This window comes from Pipistrellus kuhlii, unplaced genomic scaffold, assembly GCF_014108245.1.
Source record: "Pipistrellus kuhlii isolate mPipKuh1 unplaced genomic scaffold, mPipKuh1.p scaffold_m20_p_1, whole genome shotgun sequence".
In the NCBI taxonomy this organism is placed as follows: domain Eukaryota; kingdom Metazoa; phylum Chordata; class Mammalia; order Chiroptera; family Vespertilionidae; genus Pipistrellus; species Pipistrellus kuhlii.
The window spans coordinates 39,958,160-39,979,218 of NW_023425404.1; the positions used below are offsets into that span (position 1 = coordinate 39,958,160).

Consider the following 21,059-nt stretch of genomic DNA (forward strand, 5'->3'; position numbering starts at 1 on the left):
GATGTTCAGAGGTTGCCTCTATCCTCCCCGGGTGACAAACCTATCGCTGCGATGCTGCCCAGAAAGAAGGCCAAGGTGGGAAGAAATCCTGGGGCCCTATGTCTTGAAAGCTGTTCTTTCTCTTCACAGAGAGGAGGGAGTTGGGGTGGGGAAAGGGTGCTCTAAGCGTCTCTGTCCCTATACTTTCCTCGGTGGATGCAGGATCAGAGGCAAAAGACCGCACACTGAACAGGAATATCCAGGGAAAGCATCGCTGGAGATAAATGCAGTGAGGTAAGTATATGGAAATACCCAGCTCCATATCTGGCACACAGCTGGAGCTAAAAAATAAAGTTCCTCAGAAAGCCAAGCGACATATGAAAAATGCTCAAAGTCACTAATCACCGGAGAGATGCAAATCAGAAGGACAATGGGATATCACCTCACACCTGTCAGAACGGAGGGTGGGTGGGAAGAGATCAACTGGGGAACTTGTGTGGATATATCCATAACCCATGGACACAGACAATGGGGTGGTGAAGGCCCAGGGGAGAGGGGGACAGGAGCAGGCTGGAAGAGATTAATGAGGGGAAAAGGAGGACCTATGTAATACTTTCAACAATAAAGATTTAAAAAATAAAATAAAAGTCCCTACAGTTCAAGGGTGCTGAATACGGGCCCTCACCTGCACTGGCCAGGACTCTCCTGGGAGCTTCCTAGCTGCCCTCCCTGCCTCTTCCCCCCACCACCCCCACAATGGCCCAGCACCCCCTAAAGAGCCATTAGGAATTGACAGTAAAGCAATAAAGGACATTCTCTTGGCTTAGTGCTGATAACCCACCACAAGTGGCCTCAACCCTCATTTCCAGCCTCTTCTTTAGGATTCCCTCCCACAGTCCAGTCAAAGTAGATTAGTGCTCCCTGAACGCACCCCCCACTTACTGGTCTCCATGTTTTTGGTTTTTGTTTATTGCATATCTTGTCTGGCAAGATATGGAATAAACAAATATGTCCTTTTCCACCCACTAAATCCCAGCCTAGGAATTTCCAATCCATCCTGCAAGACAAGGTAAATATCACCTCCTCCCTAAAGACTCCCGCCCACACTGGAATTAGTGAGCATGTATTCTACCAGTCACTCCTCACAACCACCTCTGGAGCAGGTGCTGGGTCATCATTTCCATTTTGTCAATAAGGAAACAATGTTGGAAAGAATGAGGAACTCACTAAAGATATGAAGCCCACCCAGGAACAGAAACAGGACCCAAACTCAGATTTCATTTATTACTCGACATACATGAGCTTGACTAGTGTTGTCTCCAGGTTCTGTGCCTGGGCACCAGGATCATACCCCTACGTACAACATTACATTCTGCCTTGAGTTCTCACAGGTTTTAGGTCAACCAGAAAGCCCTTTGAGGGCATCCATTGGACCTGGCTCTTCACCTGCATTCCCACTCCTGGCCCTGAAAACTGAGTTTCCCGCAGACTTTAGCACAAGGGCAGGAGTGCAGAAATACTTTAATGTATATTTTTTCTTGATTTCAGAGAGGAAGGGAGAGGGAGCGAGAGGTAGAAACATCAATGATTGGCTGCCTCCCGCATGCCCCACACAGGGGATTGAGCCCACAATCCAGGCCCTGAACGGGTATTCGACCGTGACCTCTTGGTTCATAGCTGGACGCTCAACCACTGAGCCATGCCAACTGGGTGAGAATAGACATATTTAAAGACAGTGGCACAAGGAAAACATCTCCAGCTTGATAGAGGTGGCATAAAAAAAAAAAAAAATCAGTGGAGCAAGGATGGACCATTCAATTAATGCTGTTAGAGAAACAAGCTTTTCATGTTCTCCCATTCCCTGCCCCCTCCCCACTCCCCAAAAAAAGAAACAAACAAAAAAAACAACACAGAGCCCTATTCATATTACATATACAAGAAATAAATTCCACATGGATTATTATTTATTTGTTCAATAAATATTTATTGAGCATCTCCTCTAGGTCAGTGACTATTTCAGGTTTAGAGATACAGCTATGAACAAAACAAACAAAAGCCACTGCCCTTGGGGAGCTTACATTCTAGTGGAGGGAAACGGAACAAATAAATAAACAAAGCAGATCAGTGTAGGACATATTACGTTAAATAAGATAGATAGGTATGGAGATAAAGTAAGTGAAGGTATGAGTGGGTGGGTGGGGGTTGTAATTATAGACCTGGAGATAAAAACAGACCTCTGAAACTATTATAAAAATATCCTTATGATAAACAAAAAAGACACACAGCACCACACAAAAAGTTGGTAACTTTATACCAAAATTAAAAACATGTATATCACACCAGACACCATCAACAAATAAAACACACTGGGAGAAGAGAATGGCATCAAAATATTTTTTGATAAATTATAGAAATTGATAGTATACAGAGTTCCTACAATTCAAGAGGAAAGAAAAGATAAACAACCAAATAGAAAAACAAAGACATGAACAGTCAATTCATAGACATGAAGCCTGAATGGTCAATAAGCTTGTGAAGACACTCAACTCGCCAGTTGCAATGAGTAGGAATCAGGCTGATGCAAATTAAAACCCAAACAAACAAAAGATACTATTTCATAAATGGCAAAAATTATAGTCCAATAGTGCCAGGAGGTGTGAGGATGTGGAGAAATCCACCTACTCACACGTGGTGGGCGGAAGTGTATGTTTGCTTTGGCGACCAATGGGCAGTACCTGGCAAAGGTGAAATTGTGCCAACCCCAAGCTCTGGCAATTCCTCCTCTAAGTATATTCCCCAATTTGAGAAGCACAGAGACATGTTTGGCATTGTTTGTAAAAGAATAAAAATTTGGAAAAACGTTTAAAGTCTATCAGTATCCTATATTTACATATTGGAATATTAGAGAGCCATTAAAATGAATAATTTAGATCAACATCAGAAACAAAACTGGGACAAGAACTTGCAAAATATATACAATAAATTTTACTTATTTACATAGTATAAATAAAAATGTACATACATCTTTTATCGATAAACTAAGCTATATGCTGTTAATAGACACATATGTAGGTAGTAATAATATCGACACATGTTCTGCATAGAGACCAAATTGCTTCTGAGGAGGGAGGGATGCGGGGAGAAGGAAAAAGATCAGAATTGGAGAGGGATAAAAAGAGAAACTCCCTTTTATCTGTACTGTTTTCTTTTATTTAGAAAAATCTGAAATATATGCCAAAATGTTAAAATTTGTCAATTCTAGAGGAGAGTACCAGGGTTTTGTTTTAATAATTCTTTATAATTTTCTGCATTTAAAGTTTTTCCCAATTAAAAAAAATAGAAGAAGCAAAGAATAAATGCTGGTTTTGAAATCAATGAACCCAAGACCAACATCTTTTGATAAGAGATGGATGGCTACTTATTTTTTAAGACACTAAGTCTCAGTTTCCTATGCCAAAAAAAAAAAAAAAAAAAAAAAAAAAAAAATTGGGCTAATAATACCCTCCCTAGAGGTTTATTATAGTGTTGTGGGGGAGGGCTGTTAGGTCTACACGTGTTGCCTTGAAACCTGAGAAACACCCAGTAGGCAGTAGTCACGTGGACAGGAGCACAGCCTCACATACTCTCTATGGGAAGATCGTGGGCACCTGGTCTTTAAGAAATATTGCAGGGCCAACTAGAAACAGACCTTCTCCCTTGAAAGGACAATCTGTATGGTGAAAGTACATGTCATACAATGAGACTGCAGTAATCCTTTCAGTAGTGCATAGAAGAAAAGGCTCCCACACATATGAGCTTTCTATTACCTTCTAAAAACTACATTTTAGATAAAGTACCTAAGATTTTAAAATAAAAACATGAGTAATACAACATTAAACACTAGGATCTGAAACCATAACATTCTAATTTACTATAAATACATCTGCCTCAAATTTCTGAGTAGCACCTCTTTTGGGTGGAAGCCTGAGTGACCACGAGACAAAACTGTAGCCTTAAGAGCTGAAAGCTAATGATCCAGTGAAGGGGAGGAGCATGGATGGGTGAGCAGAATGGGAACACCTAACTCAGGTGTGACAGGCAGTAAGTCAGGTTCTCACCATATCACAATCCTGGCAACAACATGTGAACTGGGCAAAGGAAGGAGGGGCAGGTGGAGGGAAGTCCTGTCAGGCCAGTTGGTGATCTTCAGGTCAAGGACATCACCAGTTAGCTGAGGAGCTAGTGCCAGTTCTAGGGGGACGTGGATGAGGCGCTGAGGACACAACAATTGGAGGCTCTCAGGGTCCTGCACACAACCAAGGCCCCCCTCTCTGCACAAAATAAAGCCTAGCTGGCCTCCAAGGACTGTCTGTCACCCACAAGAGGGAAGAAGCTCCAAGGGCAGGAGGACGGCACACGGTTCTGGGAGAAAGGCTCACCTGAATGATCCACTTTCTCTACAAGTTATGACATTTCCGCTTCATATTCTTTATTTCCTTTTTTTTTTTTTTTTTTTTTTTTTTTTTTACTGAGTAATGAATCTATGCCACTAGAACAAATGCTAGGAACTTTTCCACCAGAGACTTAGAAAAATATGAAGGTTTTTATGAAGGTATGTAACCCTATGAGCAGTGTAGGTTACAACACTAGAGTGACATCTTGGTCAGCAAATCTCAAATTTGACTCAGATTTCCCTAACAGAAGTCTGAGTTCCCAGCAGGGTATCTGGAGACCTGTTCTGAAACAGGATACCAAGGTAAGTTAACTGCATTAACAGTTCATTACTAATCCAGGAATTTATTCATTCGCTTCCTTTCCGGTCCACTGCCTGCTTGCTTAAGCTGGACAGAAGCATCTCAATGAAAGCCCAAAGACAGCTATTGACAAGAAAGCATCTACCTGTCCACCTTGTCGTGAAGAAGTAGAGAACATAAAATTGATGCTGCCCCTTAATGATCTCACTCCATTAAACCAGTCTGCTAGCGTAGGTGGGCTAATATCTCCCTCTGATTATTATTACCACCACCACTGCTGCTACTAACTAGATTTAATCAACACTACATTTTAATGAGATACCAGCACCCTATAAAAATAAAGCAGGCATGAAGCATATTTCACTTCAATGTATTTCAGCTTAATGCATGTCTCTTCTTATCATCAGGTATACTTCTCCTTTCCATGAAGTTAATTGAACTGTCTAGTCAGGCAAAATGCCAGTGATGATAGAAGTCAACCAAACTTTCCTTACACCAACGGGAAGAGTGCTAAGTTGACTAGTGCTGTTGATCTCCACTCAGAGAGGACATCGCTGGGCCACCACTCACAGATAAATAAAAGCAAACTACATGGACACTCGGCTGCTTCTGTATTTTCTGGGGTGTGATCTGGTGGGAGCACTGGAGTTCTTCAAGCCCACTTCCCGTCTCCTTAGCAGGGTCCTCAGCAGCTTCTCCATATGCAAGGCTCCATTCTCCAGGACCTGACGACCAGCCTCCACCTGGCACTTTCCAAATTATATTTAGGACTATTTTTCATCGTGGCTCCTTCTTTGATGTCTAGGAACTCAAGTTTCTTTAAAAAATGGTCTGTGGATCTTTGAGCCCTCTTGGCTGTGCAGCGTGAGGCTGTAGGAGTTGAGGTTACAGTCTGTGGTGTTTCCACAAATAAGAGCCCTACATGGTCAAGTGTTCCTTTTAATAGCGTATCCTTTCTGTTTTGTTCATCGGCTCATCAGATACATGCCACCTTTTCTCAGCAGAGAGTGCAAGTGTTCTTCTAATCACGACCAATACAAGGAATCGCTTCCAACCCCGGGCAGGCTACCATTTTATCATCTTCCAAAGAGCCGGAGACTAAATCTGAAGAAGAGCTCGTGGGACATGATCTGGAAACAGTTGAATTGGGTGCATTAGGGTTGTGGGCTCAGTGGTATGGCTCCTTCCCCTACCCCCATTTGTCTAATTATCAGTGTTGGGGATTACATGGAATCCTCTCAACATAGGGCATTTGGCAAAAATGTACTTTTGTGTTGTACATTTCAGCACAGCTCAGGATAATTTCAAAATAAATTGCTAATAAATGGCTGATCTATTTAAAATGGAAGATTCTTGGAATGTAGAGAATTGATTTTTTAAAATTGCTTTGTGTATAGCCCTGGCCACTGTAGCTCAGTTGGTTAGGCATCATCCCGTGCACCAAAAGGTTGCCAGCTTAATTCCCAGTCAGGGCACATGCCAGGGTTGCAAACTCGATCCCCAGTAGCAGGCATGTGGGAGGCACGTGATCGATGTTTCACTCTCACAGAGATGTTTCTGTCTCTCCCTCTTCTTTCCCCTCTCTCTAACTCTCTAAAAACCAATAAAAATATTTTTAAAATGTGCTTTGTGTATAAATATTCTACTCAAAGGACAGATGACTAAGCTCAAACACAGCACAAAGCACAGGAGGAGGAAGAAGGTTACCCAAAGATGCCCAAGGAGAGATTCCCAAGGAGAGAAGGGCAGTCCTGAGTATTAGTCAAAAAAATCAACCCAGTGGCTTTTGCTTTTAACTCATTTAATTTTACCTGTGGTATTCACAGCAAGAACTCACCTACCAGTAGTAGTAGTAGTAATAATAATAACAATAATAATAATAATAATAGCAGCTAATATTTATTGGGTATTTCCTATGTGCTAATGAATATGCTGTATTTTCTGTAGGGTTGATCCTTAAACAACACAGATTTGAACTGTGCAGGTCCACTTATATGCAGATTTTTTCCAATAAATACTTAAAATACAGTTTCTCTTCCTTATGATTTTCTTAATAACATTTTCTCTTCTCTAGCTTCATTTATTATAAGAATACAGTATATAATACATATAATATACAAAATATGTACTAATCAATTGTTTATATTATAGGTAGGACTTCCAGGCAACAGTAGGCTATTAGTAGTTAAGTTTTGGGGGAGTCAAAGTTATACACAAATTTTGGACTGCATGGGGCAGTGGTCGGCAAACTCATTAGTCAACAGTACAACAATTAAAATTTCTTTTGAGAGCCAAATTTTTTAAACTTAAACTTCTTCTAATGCCACTTCTTCGAAATAGGCTCACCCAGACAGTGGTATTTTGTGGAAGAGCCACACTCAAGGGGCCAAAGAGCCGCGTGAGGCTCACGAGCCACGGTTTGCCGACCATTGGCATAGGGTAACCTACACGTTGTTCGAGAATCAACTGTAGATCACTTCATTTAACTCTTACAAAAAAAACTTCTTGGATATATACTGTGACTAACCTTGTTTTACACACAAGAAACTAATAAGTTTTGGAAAGTCCCACAACTAGTAAATGCAGGCATGTCTGCTTTTAGGAAGTCCATGTTCATCTCCAGTGTAGGTACCTCTCACTGTAAACCCATAAAGTTTACTCCTTCATCTAACTTACTTCTCCAGGGTCTCTAATGCAGGGGGTGCACACAGATTTGGGACCTGAGAGGTAAGTTATGGGGATTTGAAAAAAGAAAAGAGAAACCCAGCTTTGCTGGCTGGCTCAAGAGCTAGAAACTAGTAACTCAAACCTCAACTCCCCAAAGAGTTACTCATCATCTATTCTCCCTCATCCAACTTGTCTCCTCAAAAAACTGTAGAGTTATAACAAGACATTCACTCTTTAGAAATCTAAAGGATGATAATCAAAAACTTTCAAAACCATTTCTTAGGAACTGCAAAAATGTTCTGCCTCGTCTTGCACTTGAGATGAAGTCACTGTTAATACTAGTATTTCAACAAGGTATTGTGTTCTTTTCTTTCTAAGGAAGGCCAATGTGGCCAAAAGTCAGGACTTTTGTGTAAAAAGAAGTGAGTAATTTAAACCAGAGCAAGGCCGTACATGTGCACACACAAGCACTGCAGGAAGAGGATCCCTGTGAACCACTTTGGTCTCTTTGTTAGTGGTAGTTCTTGGTTCCCATTGGAAATGGATTCTGTCCCTCGAAGTCTCTATTATCTGTTTAACAAGTGTGCCTAAATATACCTGCCTTAGTAACAACATCTCTCTAGGTGGCCATGGATAGCCTCTGGGAAGTTGGATTGCCTGGACACCACCAGGCCAGCAGAACTATTAAGAGAGAGCCATCGATGGGGCTTTCTAGATGGAGCTGTCTAGATGGGGCCGATAGGCCTTCAGAGGGTCACACACTTGGACCAGCCTCCCACTTCAGTGCTCCTGGTCTCTGCTGGCCTGTCTCCCGCACTTTCTTCCCTTGAGCCCTTCCTACCAGCTTTACTGCCAGCTTCTTGCCTCAGGCACAACAGCTCCTGAGGGAGGCTGGCTAAATGCACTGATGACCTGAAAACCCAGCATGGAAACACATGCTCCACTGTTTTAAGAGCCCGGAACATGGGTTGTATGCTGGAATCTTGTGGGGCTTAAAAACCAACCAAAAGCACCCCCAATCGCCAGTTCCTCCCTTCTGCTCCCATCTGCTGGGTTCTGGAATTTTTTAAGGCTTCCCCGTGATTCTAATGTGCTGCCTGCATTAGAAAATCAATTCCTTGCACCTGTGCACTCATCAAACATCTAAATTATACAAGGGGGTCAGGGGTGCAATTGCTTTCTGCAAAAGAAAACTCGAAGGAAAAACGCCTTCTCTGGATCTGAAAGGAAACCTCTTCAGACACTTGCTGGTGAAAGAAACATTTCACCCATCACAAACACAATGGGAAATTAGAAGAAGGCCGCGATGAAACAAAAGGATGCCTATGATTGAGGCAGAAAAAGTAAAGGAACTCTTATTAAAGTACTATGTATTCAGCTGAATAATATCACTTCCCACTGGCAAAAATGTAAGTCTACCCTTTTTGAAGGCAAATGAGAATTTGCTTTTTCCTACAGCTAATTTCCCCTTGGCAGAAAAACCGCTGTGGTTGACAGGAGCCCAGGTTTTGGTGAGCAGCATAGGTCAAGAGGTGGGAATGACCCTCTGAAGGGCCAACTAAAGACTTAACACTTGAAGATGTGTCAGGGTTCCAACACATCCTCTTTGAGCCCTGGGATCCTTTCATGGCAAACTCAAGAATGCAGCCTGACTGAGGCATGGGGCCTATCCTAGTGTGGCTTTTCAACAGAAGCAGGACTCCCCAGCAGGAGGATCACTCTGGAACTCGGATGACACCACGGGGAGATCCAGAGCCACACCTGCGCTTCCCTACCTGTCCCAGCTCTGCACGGAGAGTGCTGGCGGGTAGCTAGTGGACAGATGGATGAGTGAATTTCCCCACAAGAGCTACTTTTTTCAGTCCCTCCGTATTTCCTGGAAAACCTTTGAAAGTCTAAGAAGCACTTGTAGGGCTAGTTCATTTTTTTTCTTTTTGTCAGAGTTAGAACCAGTAAGAAGAAGGAGTGATGAAGGGAGACATCAGTCCCTGACATCCACCACAAAAAAGATCTAGTCTAGGGGGGGTATTTGGTCTTACACTTCACACAAAATTCTCTGAGTTGCATTTTTCCAGTGTACTTGGCCCCATAAGAGATATATTAACCTTTCATTTCTAAAAGGCCCATTCTGCTCTTTCCTTATATGTGCAAGTTCTTACTAAAACATACTGTCCTACACAATGAAAATCAATTACTGAGCTATGGATTGCAAAAGCTAGGCCGGGTATATTTTTATTTGTTAAATACCTTCCAGGGCAGCAAATATTAGAAACCAGAGGCCCAATGCACGAATTCATGCACCAGTGGGTCCCTCTGCCTGGCTGCAGGATCAGGCCAAAATGGCTCTCTGATATCCCTTGAAGGGTCCTGGATTGCAAGAGGGCACAGGCCAGGCTGAGGGACCCCACTGGTGCACAATCGGGGATGGAGAGGGACATGTGAGGTTAGCCAGCAAGGGAGGGACAGTGGGAGGGCTTCAGGGTGTATTCTGCCTGTCTTGCTCAGTCCTAGCAGCAAGCTAACCTACTGACTGACTGTCTGCCCCCTGGTGGTCAGTGCACATCATAGCAAGCGGTTGAGCTAGCCTTAGCATATAATTAGCATATTACACTTTGATTGGTTGAACAGATGACCAGATGACCAGACACTTAACATATTAAGTTTTAATTACCGTATTTTCCAGCGTATAAGATGACTTTTGAAACAAAAAAAAGCCTGCTCAGATTGGCCAGAGTCAGAGAGGTGGTCTATTAAAAAAAGAACTGGTGTTGCCTCCGAAGTGGGGGGTAGTCTTATACAGCAAATATAGGCCTAAACCTATGTTTTAACTGTAAAATTACGGGGGTCGTCTTATACCTCGGAAAATACGGTATATAGGATGTCTTCGTTATGTTAAACCCAGACCTGAAATTTGCCTTTTTCTAAGTGCCACCCAGTGGTTCCAGCCTGGCTTTGCATGGCGATACAAAACAGATGTATTCCCTCTTCTCAATGACCATTATCTAAGATGTTAATTCAGCTCTCACGCCTGGCCCCCTGGGCCACCTCTTCCCCAAAGCCTTCAACCATTCCTGAATTTCCAGAGATCTCAGCTCTTTTCCAACTTGATTCTGCTCTTCTGAATGTGCTCATTTGTCAATATCCCTGTTTCCATGTTTCCAACTTAAAAAATAACTCACATAAGTGGTTACAGCAATTAAGATTCTAAACCATTCTTTTTGTTGTAAAGTTAGCACAGTGTACTAGACACATTAATTCTTACTACTCAACTTAGATGTTTACATTTAGAATAAAGAGCCTCTTTCTCTCTAAGTCTCCATCCTCTGCAGAAATCCAGCAGGCCTCTGAGTGAGGCACTCTCTGACGGTGCCATCCTAAATTTTAGCCTGTGATCTCATTCCAGTGCTGGGTCTCCCAGACCACATCATCGGGACTTAGGGAAGCTGACTCCATTCTGGAGTCAGCCAATCACAGGTAGAAAAGCAGTACGTGGACAGTGATCTTTGTATCTTTCCTTATTTTCGTGTATAGATATTCCCCCACTCCACTCTCTTCCAATTGGTAGTTCCATTATGTTCCAGAAGTAAATTAGAAAACAGTGAATCCTAAACTTCTTTGAAAATGTCTTTTTAAAAAGCATTTCTTGATTTTGGTACCAATTATAAACATTACAAATGATAATCATATCAGAAGCCAACCAGTCTGAGGTTTTAGTCACTGGTTCTCTAATATTAGGTACGAGATCAGTACAGAGCACCACCCTGTGGTAAGGTGGGGGAACTGCAGTGTTCCACAGTAGAGCCACAGGTGGGAAATGAGAACAGCCCAGCCTTAGACTTCACATGTGTGAAAGTCAGACACAGAAAAGCTTTGCTCTGACAGCCATGGCTCCCCGAGATGCTAATTGTGACAGTTGATGCTCTTCCTTGGGAAACACACTCCTGACATCGACCTAGTGTGCCACTGGGCAGGATCTGCCATCGCTGATGCCCGCCATGCTCCTGTACAGTGTGCAAAGGGGCTGCGAAGGTACTTGCATGGGTGCCTCATCTGAACCTCAGACGCCCATTCTTTTATTCTACTGCTCCCAAGGCTGGCACAGGAGCCAATATAATACACACAGGATTCAACTCCATGTGATTGGATTCCTTGTTTGGGAAGCAAATTTTATCTAATGTATATATTTATCCTACACACAAGAAAAAACAATGTCCCTCCCCATCTCTCAATTCCCAGACTTTAAGCCCATGCTACTAATATCTCCAACAGTTTATAGGTTAGTCAAAGAAATATATTTTTAAACTTCTATTTGTGTCATGTGTGTAAGTTTTGTATTAGAAGTAGATATACTTTTAATTTCAGTAAATCAATAATGAAAGAAGTAACTTTTCAGAGTAGTGCTTTATATAAAGGGAAAAACTTTTTCCCTTTTTTTTTTTCACTGCCAACCACATGTTTAACTAAATTGAACCATTTTTTTTCTTTGCAAGTTAGAGAATTAGACCCTAGAGAATTTTTATAAATCAGTTTTTTATAAAACTGTTCTTTTCTTCTGTCTGATTTTTTAAAAGTATTTTTTATTGATTTCAGAGTGGAAGGGAAAGGGATCGAGAAATAGAAACATCAATGATGAAAGACAATCATTAATTGGCTGCCTCCTGCATGCTCCCTACTGGGAATTGAGCCCGAAACCCGGGCATGTGCCCTTGACTGAATCAAACCTGAGACCTTTCACTCCACAGGCCGACACTTTATCCACTGAGCCAAACCAGTTAAGGCTTCTGTCTGATTTTTTTTTAAGTGAGCAAGAAAAAATTATAATAATATGTTACTGGCTTTACAACAGTATAAACTTTCTTCTATTGAGAAATCACCACAAGAGATGCAGATTACAGTAACACAGGTTAAAAGAATTGTTTTCCTCTTAGAGAATATAAATATTCAACTTATCTGTTTTTTTGTCATTTAAAAAAATAGAATAATAAACTATGCCCAGCATATAGTAAACCTACAACTTGGTTTCACACATAGGCACTTAAGAAGAGAAAGGATGGTGGAAAAGTGAAAATATGAAGAAGAAACAGGAATAGGAGCAGAGAATGAGGGGAGAAGGCAGAAGAAAGAGAAAGGAACAGACAGGAAAAGGGAATGAGAGACACACCAGAAATGAAGAAAGGGCGAGTAGTAGCCAGGGGAAACCAGTAGGGGGCAGTGTAGAGACCCGAGCTGAATTAAACTTTTCTTGTCAAACTTCCCTTTGCTCCCTGGGTGTTGCTGTCTTCTGAGAATGGGTGAGCTATGCCCTGCACCTCATGGCTTAGTAACTGTCACCCTCTGTTCTGGAGAACACCCTCTTTTAGAGGGATAGTCAGCAGGGGTGGGGAGAAATACAAGGAAATTCCCCTCGGAGCCAAGATGGAAGTGATCTTAGCGAGTCCGCTGTGAGCTCCAGAACACTGGGCTGAGGTCAAATCTGGCTGCAGGGCTGAAATGTTCCCACCACAGGAAGCAACCCGGCCCATGATCGCTGACATGCGCTTACCTCCTCAACCATCTGCTTGACCTTCTTCTGCTGGCAATGCACCATGTCATCCAGATGTCGGATCCGTTCCCGGAGGCTGGCCGACGCCTCCTCCAGCTGCTGATACCTAACGCAACAGAGGAGAGAGCCACTGAGTCCCACGCCACAGGTGTGCACGGCACCGAGAGTCCCCCCTGGGAAGGAATGATGCCAAAAATAAGGAGGGAATGCCAAGATGTGTGTCCTAGGTGATTACCTCAAGCAACCACCTCATGGTGGAAGGAACAGAGGGCTCTTTTCATGCTCCTCCTTGTAAGTTCCTCTGTATAAGGACAGTTACCCTTTCTAGGCACCGAGAGGGAATCTGCTGGTACCACGTGCAGGTATGAGAGGCTGTCTGTTTTAGAGTTAATACGATATCGGAACAGCCAGTAAATTACGTTGATTAAGGGAACAGAGAAGGAGAGGCATCTAGCAACACAACAGAATATCTGAACTGGGAGCTCCCAACAGAGTGGGAAGTCTAGAATTATCCTTGTTCTACATGAGATTACTTTGGAAGAATGGGAAACCTGTTGACAGACCTTCTCTTCAGCAAAACAAATTGAACTACATCGAACAACATTTCACACTTTGGTTGGAAAATAGCAAAAGCTATTCTCTAACTTTTCTGGCTTCAAAGAAACCAAAGGACCCAGCAGATGGAGGGCCTTGGACCGGACCACTGGTGCAGGGTCTGGTGGTGAGCTCACCGCTCCCCACCTCTTCCAGGTTCCTCTTTGGTGCTGCATTAAAGACCAGGCAAGACCCCTAAGATTCTGCAAACTCTAAAGTTGCATAAGAGGAAAGAAAACAAGCATTTTTTCAGCAAATGTTATGTGGCAGGCAGTACGTCCAACATGTCTCTCATGACAATCACCCAGTGAGATGGACGCTGTCATAATCATCACAATACCCTCCTCCTTTAAGAAAGAATTCCCTTTTCCAAGATTGGCAAAGATCTCGGGAGGATAAGGAACTTGCCCCAAATGCTCAAGCCATCCCAACCTTGTTCCCCTTCGCTAAGGGGCCACACGTGGTCTCTTTTGGTTCCTGGAAGAGACCACGCACTACTTCTGCGTTTTCCACACAGAGCTCCGTACGCTCAGAGACAGGGGGCAAGGCAAGATCTGACCGAGCAGTGTTTGGAAACACAGAGACATTTTAAAGCTAGCTTCCATGGCAATGATGTTAATCATAGTTGATGTTTTCTCATCAACAAGGTGCATCCTGTGAAATTCAAGGTTGTGGAGAACACTGGCAGACTGAACTTTTGCACTGTGACAGTGCAACATTGAAATGTGGGCCACAGCTGTAGGATGTGGCTGTTGGGCTCCTAAAGAAACCAGCTCCGTACGGGAAGCTCTCAAGCACTGTTTTCTGCATGAAGAGATGACCAGGAGAGTGGAAAGTGAAAGGACCGAGTGAGCCCACACATACACACACACACACAGAACGTCCACCATCAAAACCCATCACAAGATCAAGGGGGTTGCATCCTACCTTTCGTGGTCAGAGCCGGTTATTTCCCCGGACATTTCTGTTTCATGCTCTAGGAGTTGTAGTTGCAGCTGATGGCGTTCCTAAAGCAGACAGACACCGGCATGTTCACCAATGGATTGAACCAAGCGGGACAGAGAATGTGTACCTCTGTCGACGCCAGCACTGGTGAGCTCATGTCTATATGAAACACACTGTGAGTTTTACATGCCCACTCACCAGAGTCCTAACTTGCTGGTGTGTGTTTCTAGGCGTATTTATGAGTTAGAGACAAGCACCTTGGATAAAGCCATTCACAGTATTCTGCCAGCCTAGGCTCAGATGCCTTGTGAAATTTGTAGTTCTAAATAATGATCATCAATACTCTATATCAGTGGCCTGTGATACTGCAAAATTCTTGATTTTTTTTTGCAGCAGCTAAAGAGGCTCTATAAATGCCTATAGACTCGCCTGGGTGGGGTGGGGATTGTTTACATAGGTATGTTCACTTGTAAAAATATACTGTGGTCATAAGAACAACAGCTCCAGCAATGTCCACAGCCTGACCTCTGAAACCTGTGAATATGTCACGTTACTTGAGAAAAGGAACTTTGCGGGTGTGATTAAAAGTTAACGGAAAATTACCCGGGATTATCCATTTGGGCCCTTCCTGGAGGGAGGATCGGAGTCAGAGAGAAACAGAGATTGGAAAATGCTGCCTGCTTTTCCAAAGCTGGGGGAGGGCCATGAGCCCAGGAATATGAGTTGTCTGAGAAGCTAGAAAAGGCCAGAAATGCTTCTCCTCTGGAGCTTCACATCTCAGAGATGCCCTCCCCCCACAACAAACTCTTACTTGTTAGATAGGTCCCAAACCTCTTTCCTGCACAATTATTAAAATCAAGTCTTTGAAAATGTAAATCCCACAGCTTCTGGAGCTGTAAGCCCTGGTATACTGGGAGGCAGCCGCCCTGGCAGGAAGAGAGTATTACCATCGATGTATTTGGTCAAAAAGGAAGTCCAGCTTCCGGTGGGGTTTTGTTATTATTTCTCAGTCTGTACAGGGAATGCATGTTCTTGCTGCCCAGTGTGGGCAGGATGACCCCTGCCCCCTCATGGTAGGCGGTGGGCCGGAAGTTTACATCAGGCCTGAAATAACAATGATGAACCTTTCACAAGTGAACTCCCCTTTCAACCACCCCAAAGATGTTGTCATAAGTAGGGCAAGGCCTAATGTGGAGCATACTTTAAAAGTTCGATAATTTCCTAAATTGAGGTTGAACAAATCTTATGTGCACACTGCCCAATCATTTCTTACATTTGTATACACCTGATTACTTGGGGAAAACACCACCCAGATCAAGGCACAGAGCATTATCTGTTCTGCAGGGGGTCCCTGGAAGAACACACTCTTTAAAAGAATGTTACCGACCAAAGAAAAGTGTTCTGAATATCATACTCAAAAAGAGAAACAATGCATATAAGCCTAACCAGTGGTCACGGACAACACGGGGGTGTGGGGCATACGTGGGGAGGGGTTTGGGATGGGAATGGGGGGATGAGAACTATTATGTGATACCTTAATCAATAAAGAAATTAAAATAAATAAATAAATAAATAAATGAGAGAGAGAGAGAGAGAGAGAGAGAGAGAGAGAGAGAGAGAGAGACGACAAACTGAGGTATATAACAGAGAAGCCATTCAAAAACACATGGTCTGTCCTTGAGCAGGACACACACACCACCACAGGGGTGTGACACAGATGTGGCCCAATTCCTGCTCTCAAAGATTTACCCCTGAAGGGGAAAGAGCAATCAATTGGTATTCCTAATCCTAGCTAATAAAGCAAACATTTCTCTAGCCTAAATGGAAAAGAAGATAATACATTTTCAACCAAGAAAAAGCCCTCATACCAGTTCCACATGGAAATCGAGGGGGGGGGGGGAAGGCGGGGGGCGCAGGGGAAAGCGGGAAACTTTCAGAATCTCAAGGGTTCGAAGAAGATAAGCTTAAAAAAAACAAAAACAAACAAACAAACAAAACAGATCCAGCTTTAAAAGGCTGACTTGGGGCAGACATTTAAGCAAATCTGTAACAAAATAAAAGCACCAGCCCCCAATTTCTGAGGCCCTGCTGGGTATACGCCAGGCACTGTGCTTAGTACTTTGCATAGATTTTTCTCGTTCCTCCTCCCAAAGCCCAAGGAAAGAATCATGATTATCAGCATTTTACAGAAGAGGAGACCGAGTTTGGAAAAGTCAGTTCACTGCCCACAACTAGAAAGTGAGGCAAGACTCAAACCCTAGGTCGGTCTCACTGCAAAACCTATATTCTGAACCACCACGGGGACCTTGCTTCTCTGTCCTGAGAGACAACGTCACCTGGAGGGAGCGTGTGTGAGAATAGCATCTTCTGCTCTTGTAGGAGCCCGCTCTCCCTCCCGAGTCCTGGAATACGCCTCTGCTGCCTGATCCTCACTGTCACCACCTCCCAACACAATGGTCTTACCCACCTCACGTCCTCTCTTCAATAAAAGACAGGGTTCTGCTTTCCAGGGGAGAGGTGAAAGGGTCATTGACTCTTCAGTTGTTCAAGTCCCTCCCAAATAACGATATTCCCTCGGAGGGGAACCCAGCAAGGCCAAAGGTCCATGGCACTGAATCCAATGCCCTTCCCACTCAGGCTCAACCTCACCTTGTCAGGGGAGAGGCGTAAGCTGCAGACATGGGGGTAAGGAGACCTTTTCTCAGAATCACTCAGAAGCCCAGATGTTGGCCTTGCGCATGTCCTCATCCCCCCTCCCACTGTCATCAGAATCTCAGTACCCAGCAAGAGTGCTGGGTGCTGATAAGTCACGGTCCCGGCAGGTCACCACTGTTCTGCAAACTCACATGTGGCTAGAGAGCCATTTTCCAGAAACCAGTCCCAGGCTTCTCCCTCAGCCACTCCCCTTCCCCCAGAAGTCAGCTGTCACCTGCTCAAGGTCACAGGCCCCTCTTTTTTCCCCTCCCTTTCTTCCTTTTCTCTTTCTTCTCTCCTCTCTTTCTTCCCTTTTCTCCACTTCTGCTTAACCTCTGGCCTCCTCCCTTTCTCTAGGCTTCATGATCGCAGCTGAGCACCTGCCTTCCCCGCACAGCCCCTGTACCCACCCACAAAGAAACGTGCTGCCCCCAACTCTGAAATGTGGGGTGTCGGAGAAAAGCCACCTTCAGACACACTCCAAGAAGCAACAGGCTTGCAGTGCAGATGTAACATCTAAATAGGACTTGACCATTCAGCTAAGTTCATGCTTGAGGCCCCAGCATAACAGAGCCACTAAAATATTCATTTTTGTAAATAATTTTAAATGTATCGCTTTGTAAAGCATCAAAATGGTCACCAAGGAAAAATTAGAACTTCTGTGGACTTCCCATACTTTGACAGTGTGGTCTTTTCTTTGAACTCACACATTGCAGGGCCGAGAGGTATCAGTGCTGCAGGCGTCTGAGGCCTCCACACAGGCCTTCAGGGGGCTGTGGAAAAGCCGGGCATCCGGGCCAGTGGAATAGATTTGGAGCTGTGTCTGTTACCTTTTCCATGCGCTCGATCAGCCTGTCCAGCTCCCCAATCCTCTGGTCTTTCTCCTCCAGGCTGATCTCTGCCGCCTGCATCTTCTTATTGGCTTCTTCAATCGTTTTCAGAAAACTATTGGTTTCTTCCTGCAAAAGCAACACACATCCTCAGCAGAGCCATGGAGACCCCAGATGACCAACCTGGTGCTGCTAATGATGCCTCTAATTTCCCCTAATGCATGACGTTAGGGCTTAGGTGCATCACGTGGCTTTTTAATAAGCCGTCATTCCCTCCTTCTCCCCCCCTCCTTTTTTTCTTTCCCTTGAGTCCTTATGTATAAAACGAGCCTGCGAAAGTTATTTAGCCCTTGACTAGACACTCAGAATGTCAGTGTATGTGCCAACAACGTGAAGGGGATAAAAGCCAGAGCTGGAGTTGAATGCAGAATACCCACGTCTTTCTCCCTTATGGCAAAGCACCAGCTCAGTCCATCTATCGGCACATTTAAGACGCCCGTAAGGACATAGGTAAGGGCAGACCTGGAGTCCCCGCCTTCAAGAAACGTATGCTATCCTAGGGAAGCCAAGGTGTGAGGCATACAGCCCCTCTCCGATAACGGGTACAGAGAAGGCCACGCAAAGGGTGGGGAGAGCATGCGGGCTTCCCAAAGGCAGGATACTGCCGGCAGTGGGAATGGCAGGCCCTCACTTTCTCGGCTCCTAGGGAATGTGGTTGGATCAGGGACAGGAAGGAGGAAATTCCAGGTAGAGAGGAGCAAGTGGGGAGAGAACGGACACAGCTGCAGGCCCAGGACCTGCCTGGATGCTGGCGAAAGAATGGTCCGATTAGCTAGAGAAAGGGATGGATTTAGAGCCAGGGGTTGGGGGCTATTCTGAGAAGGGAGAGAGATGAGTCAAGGAAAGGAGGGAGAAGGGAAGGGAGTGGATGAGCAAACAATAAATTCCTTGCGCCCTCACCCAGCAGTGAGTCCACCAACTCACCTCCAGCCAGAAACCCTACCGCAGGGTGGGGCACAAGCAGGAATGCAGTTGTGAGCACGCCAGACACAGAGTTTATTCTTGTATTATGGTTTATTAATTCTTGTATTATTTTCCACACGAACAACTGTGACCTATTTATGCCCACTCCCCATGTTGAACCTCAGCCATAATAATGAACCCAAAACCCTGCTCTGCTCTGTCCTCCACACCACGACGTACCAGGAGCGCCTGCTTCTCAGCGCTGTGCCGCCGCTGCTCCTCCTGCAGCTTGTCCTCGTACTGGCTGTACAGCTTCCTGGTCATCTCTCTCAGCACCTCGGCGTTGGCTTCGTGGGAGGACTCCACCTACAGAGACACCCGTGTCAGAGCGGCAGCTTTGCCGGTGCCAGGGCACCAGCCCTTTCCACTCTGTACGTGTCACAGGCGGACACACGGAGGAAGGGCCCCGCCGGCCCGGACTCGGCAGAAGACAGAGGCAGCAGGAACTCACAGGCCAAGGCATCGAAGGCAGGAGGAAGGGGGTGAACAGGTGCACAGAAACTAAAACGTGGCACCGTATGCCAACGTACTTGATCTTATCAGGAAAAGTGTTCCACGTGAGTGAATTTTTCAAGAGGTAGCAACTAATCTAAGTATTAAACAGGCCTCCCAAAATGTAGGCATTTTTAAATTGAATGCTTTATAAAATGTGTCTATGCTCCACTGTGTTATTAACCCCATTCTTCAATGATTTTTCCTGCCTGATGTTCTTTTGATCCTGAAATTTGACTATTTTTTTTATTCTATTAGTTTTAACCTTTAAAAGACGGCATTTAAATTCCCATAGTGGGGTCTCCTGGCCAGAGCTTTTTTGGGCATTTAAATTCAGCTCTGCAGGCATTTACTTTTTTTTGCCTCTATCTTATCTATTTTTTGAGTTATTTATGAAAAGCAAAAACATTTATAAAGAAAATGTATTGTTTATTATTAAAGTTATCTTTTAACCACTCCTTGCCGGGAACTAAAGTTCCCTTTCGTCCGATAAAGGTTTTAATAAACCTTTTCCTCTGCATAATAGGCCCATGCCCTAATATAATAGGACCCAGAAAGATATGTTCTTTTTAAGCCTTAAGTATTCTGTGTGGGCTGAGAAATAAGATCACTACATTATTAGAATTGGGTCATAGTAGAATCTATATTATAAATACCCAGTGGTCATAATGCTGTTAATGATCAAAGACCAGTCACCAGGAGGCTGCATGTGCAGCGAGGCATGTGTGGGTGGGCAGGGACTTGGACTGGGACTTGGGTGGGACTCTGGGGAGTCCCACACCCCAGCGGGGTTTGGGGTCCCAGGTCTCTCACAATTTCCCTCGGGTCTGAGTCTTGCACAATTTTGCGTACTAGGTCACTAATAAACTATAAAGTTAAAAAATTAAAAGGTTATCTGGAAGAGGAAGGGAGAAGTAGGAATGGAAAGGGGATATTACAGATATAAATATTCTATTTCTGAATATACTTTGTTTTATTTGTAGCATTGACTTGGAAGCAAAATGATAATTTCCCTGTTATAAAATATTAAGCTTCAAAAAATTATCTATCAAGGACCACTTGATCAGAAAAAGGTAGACTTTTCAACAAATGGTGCAAGCCCAACCAGGTGGACACATGCAAAAGAATAAAACTGGACCCTTAACACACCACGTAAAAAATTAACTCAACATGGATCCAAGGCTTATATGCAAAGGCTAAAACTGTAAAACTCTTAGGAGAAAACATGAGATAATTCTTTGAGACCTTTAAACAAACTTCTGTGCTTCAAAGAATACCATCAATAAAGTAATGGGAGAAAATATTTGGGAGTGAGAAAATATTGGCAAATCACATATCTAGTAACTTGTATCCTGAAGATATAAAGAATAATTATAATTCAATAATAACGTATAAACAACCCAATTTAAAAATGGGCAAAGGGTCTGACAGGCACTCCAAAGAAGAGACACAGATGACCATGACTTTGAGCACAAGAACTGATGACCAACATCATTTGTCGGCAAGGACATGCATACCCGCAGTGAGGAACCACTGCCCACTCACTAGCATGGCCGTCAG

At 43.9% G+C, this 21,059-nt stretch overlaps 1 protein-coding gene across 7 annotated transcripts in view; it reads right to left on the bottom strand.

Annotated features, from left to right (window-relative positions):
• The window catches only part of LOC118720643 (myocardial zonula adherens protein), an 87,672-nt gene that overhangs the window by 26,821 nt on the left and 39,792 nt on the right, over positions 1–21,059 (bottom strand). For 5 of the 7 annotated variants that reach the window (XM_045582208.1, XM_036440739.2, XM_045582201.1 and 2 more), the window contains 4 exons: positions 19,188–19,313; positions 17,985–18,113; positions 14,443–14,522; positions 12,922–13,027 (listed from right to left, as the gene is read on the bottom strand). In XM_045582208.1, coding sequence (XP_045438164.1) covers positions 12,922–13,027; positions 14,443–14,522; positions 17,985–18,113; positions 19,188–19,313 — 441 coding nt within the window. Of the gene's footprint in view, positions 1–4,443; positions 5,843–12,921; positions 13,028–14,442; positions 14,523–17,984; positions 18,114–19,187; positions 19,314–21,059 lie in introns of those variants that run through there. The other 2 variants (XM_036440762.2, XM_036440752.2) reach the window with 2 other exon arrangements.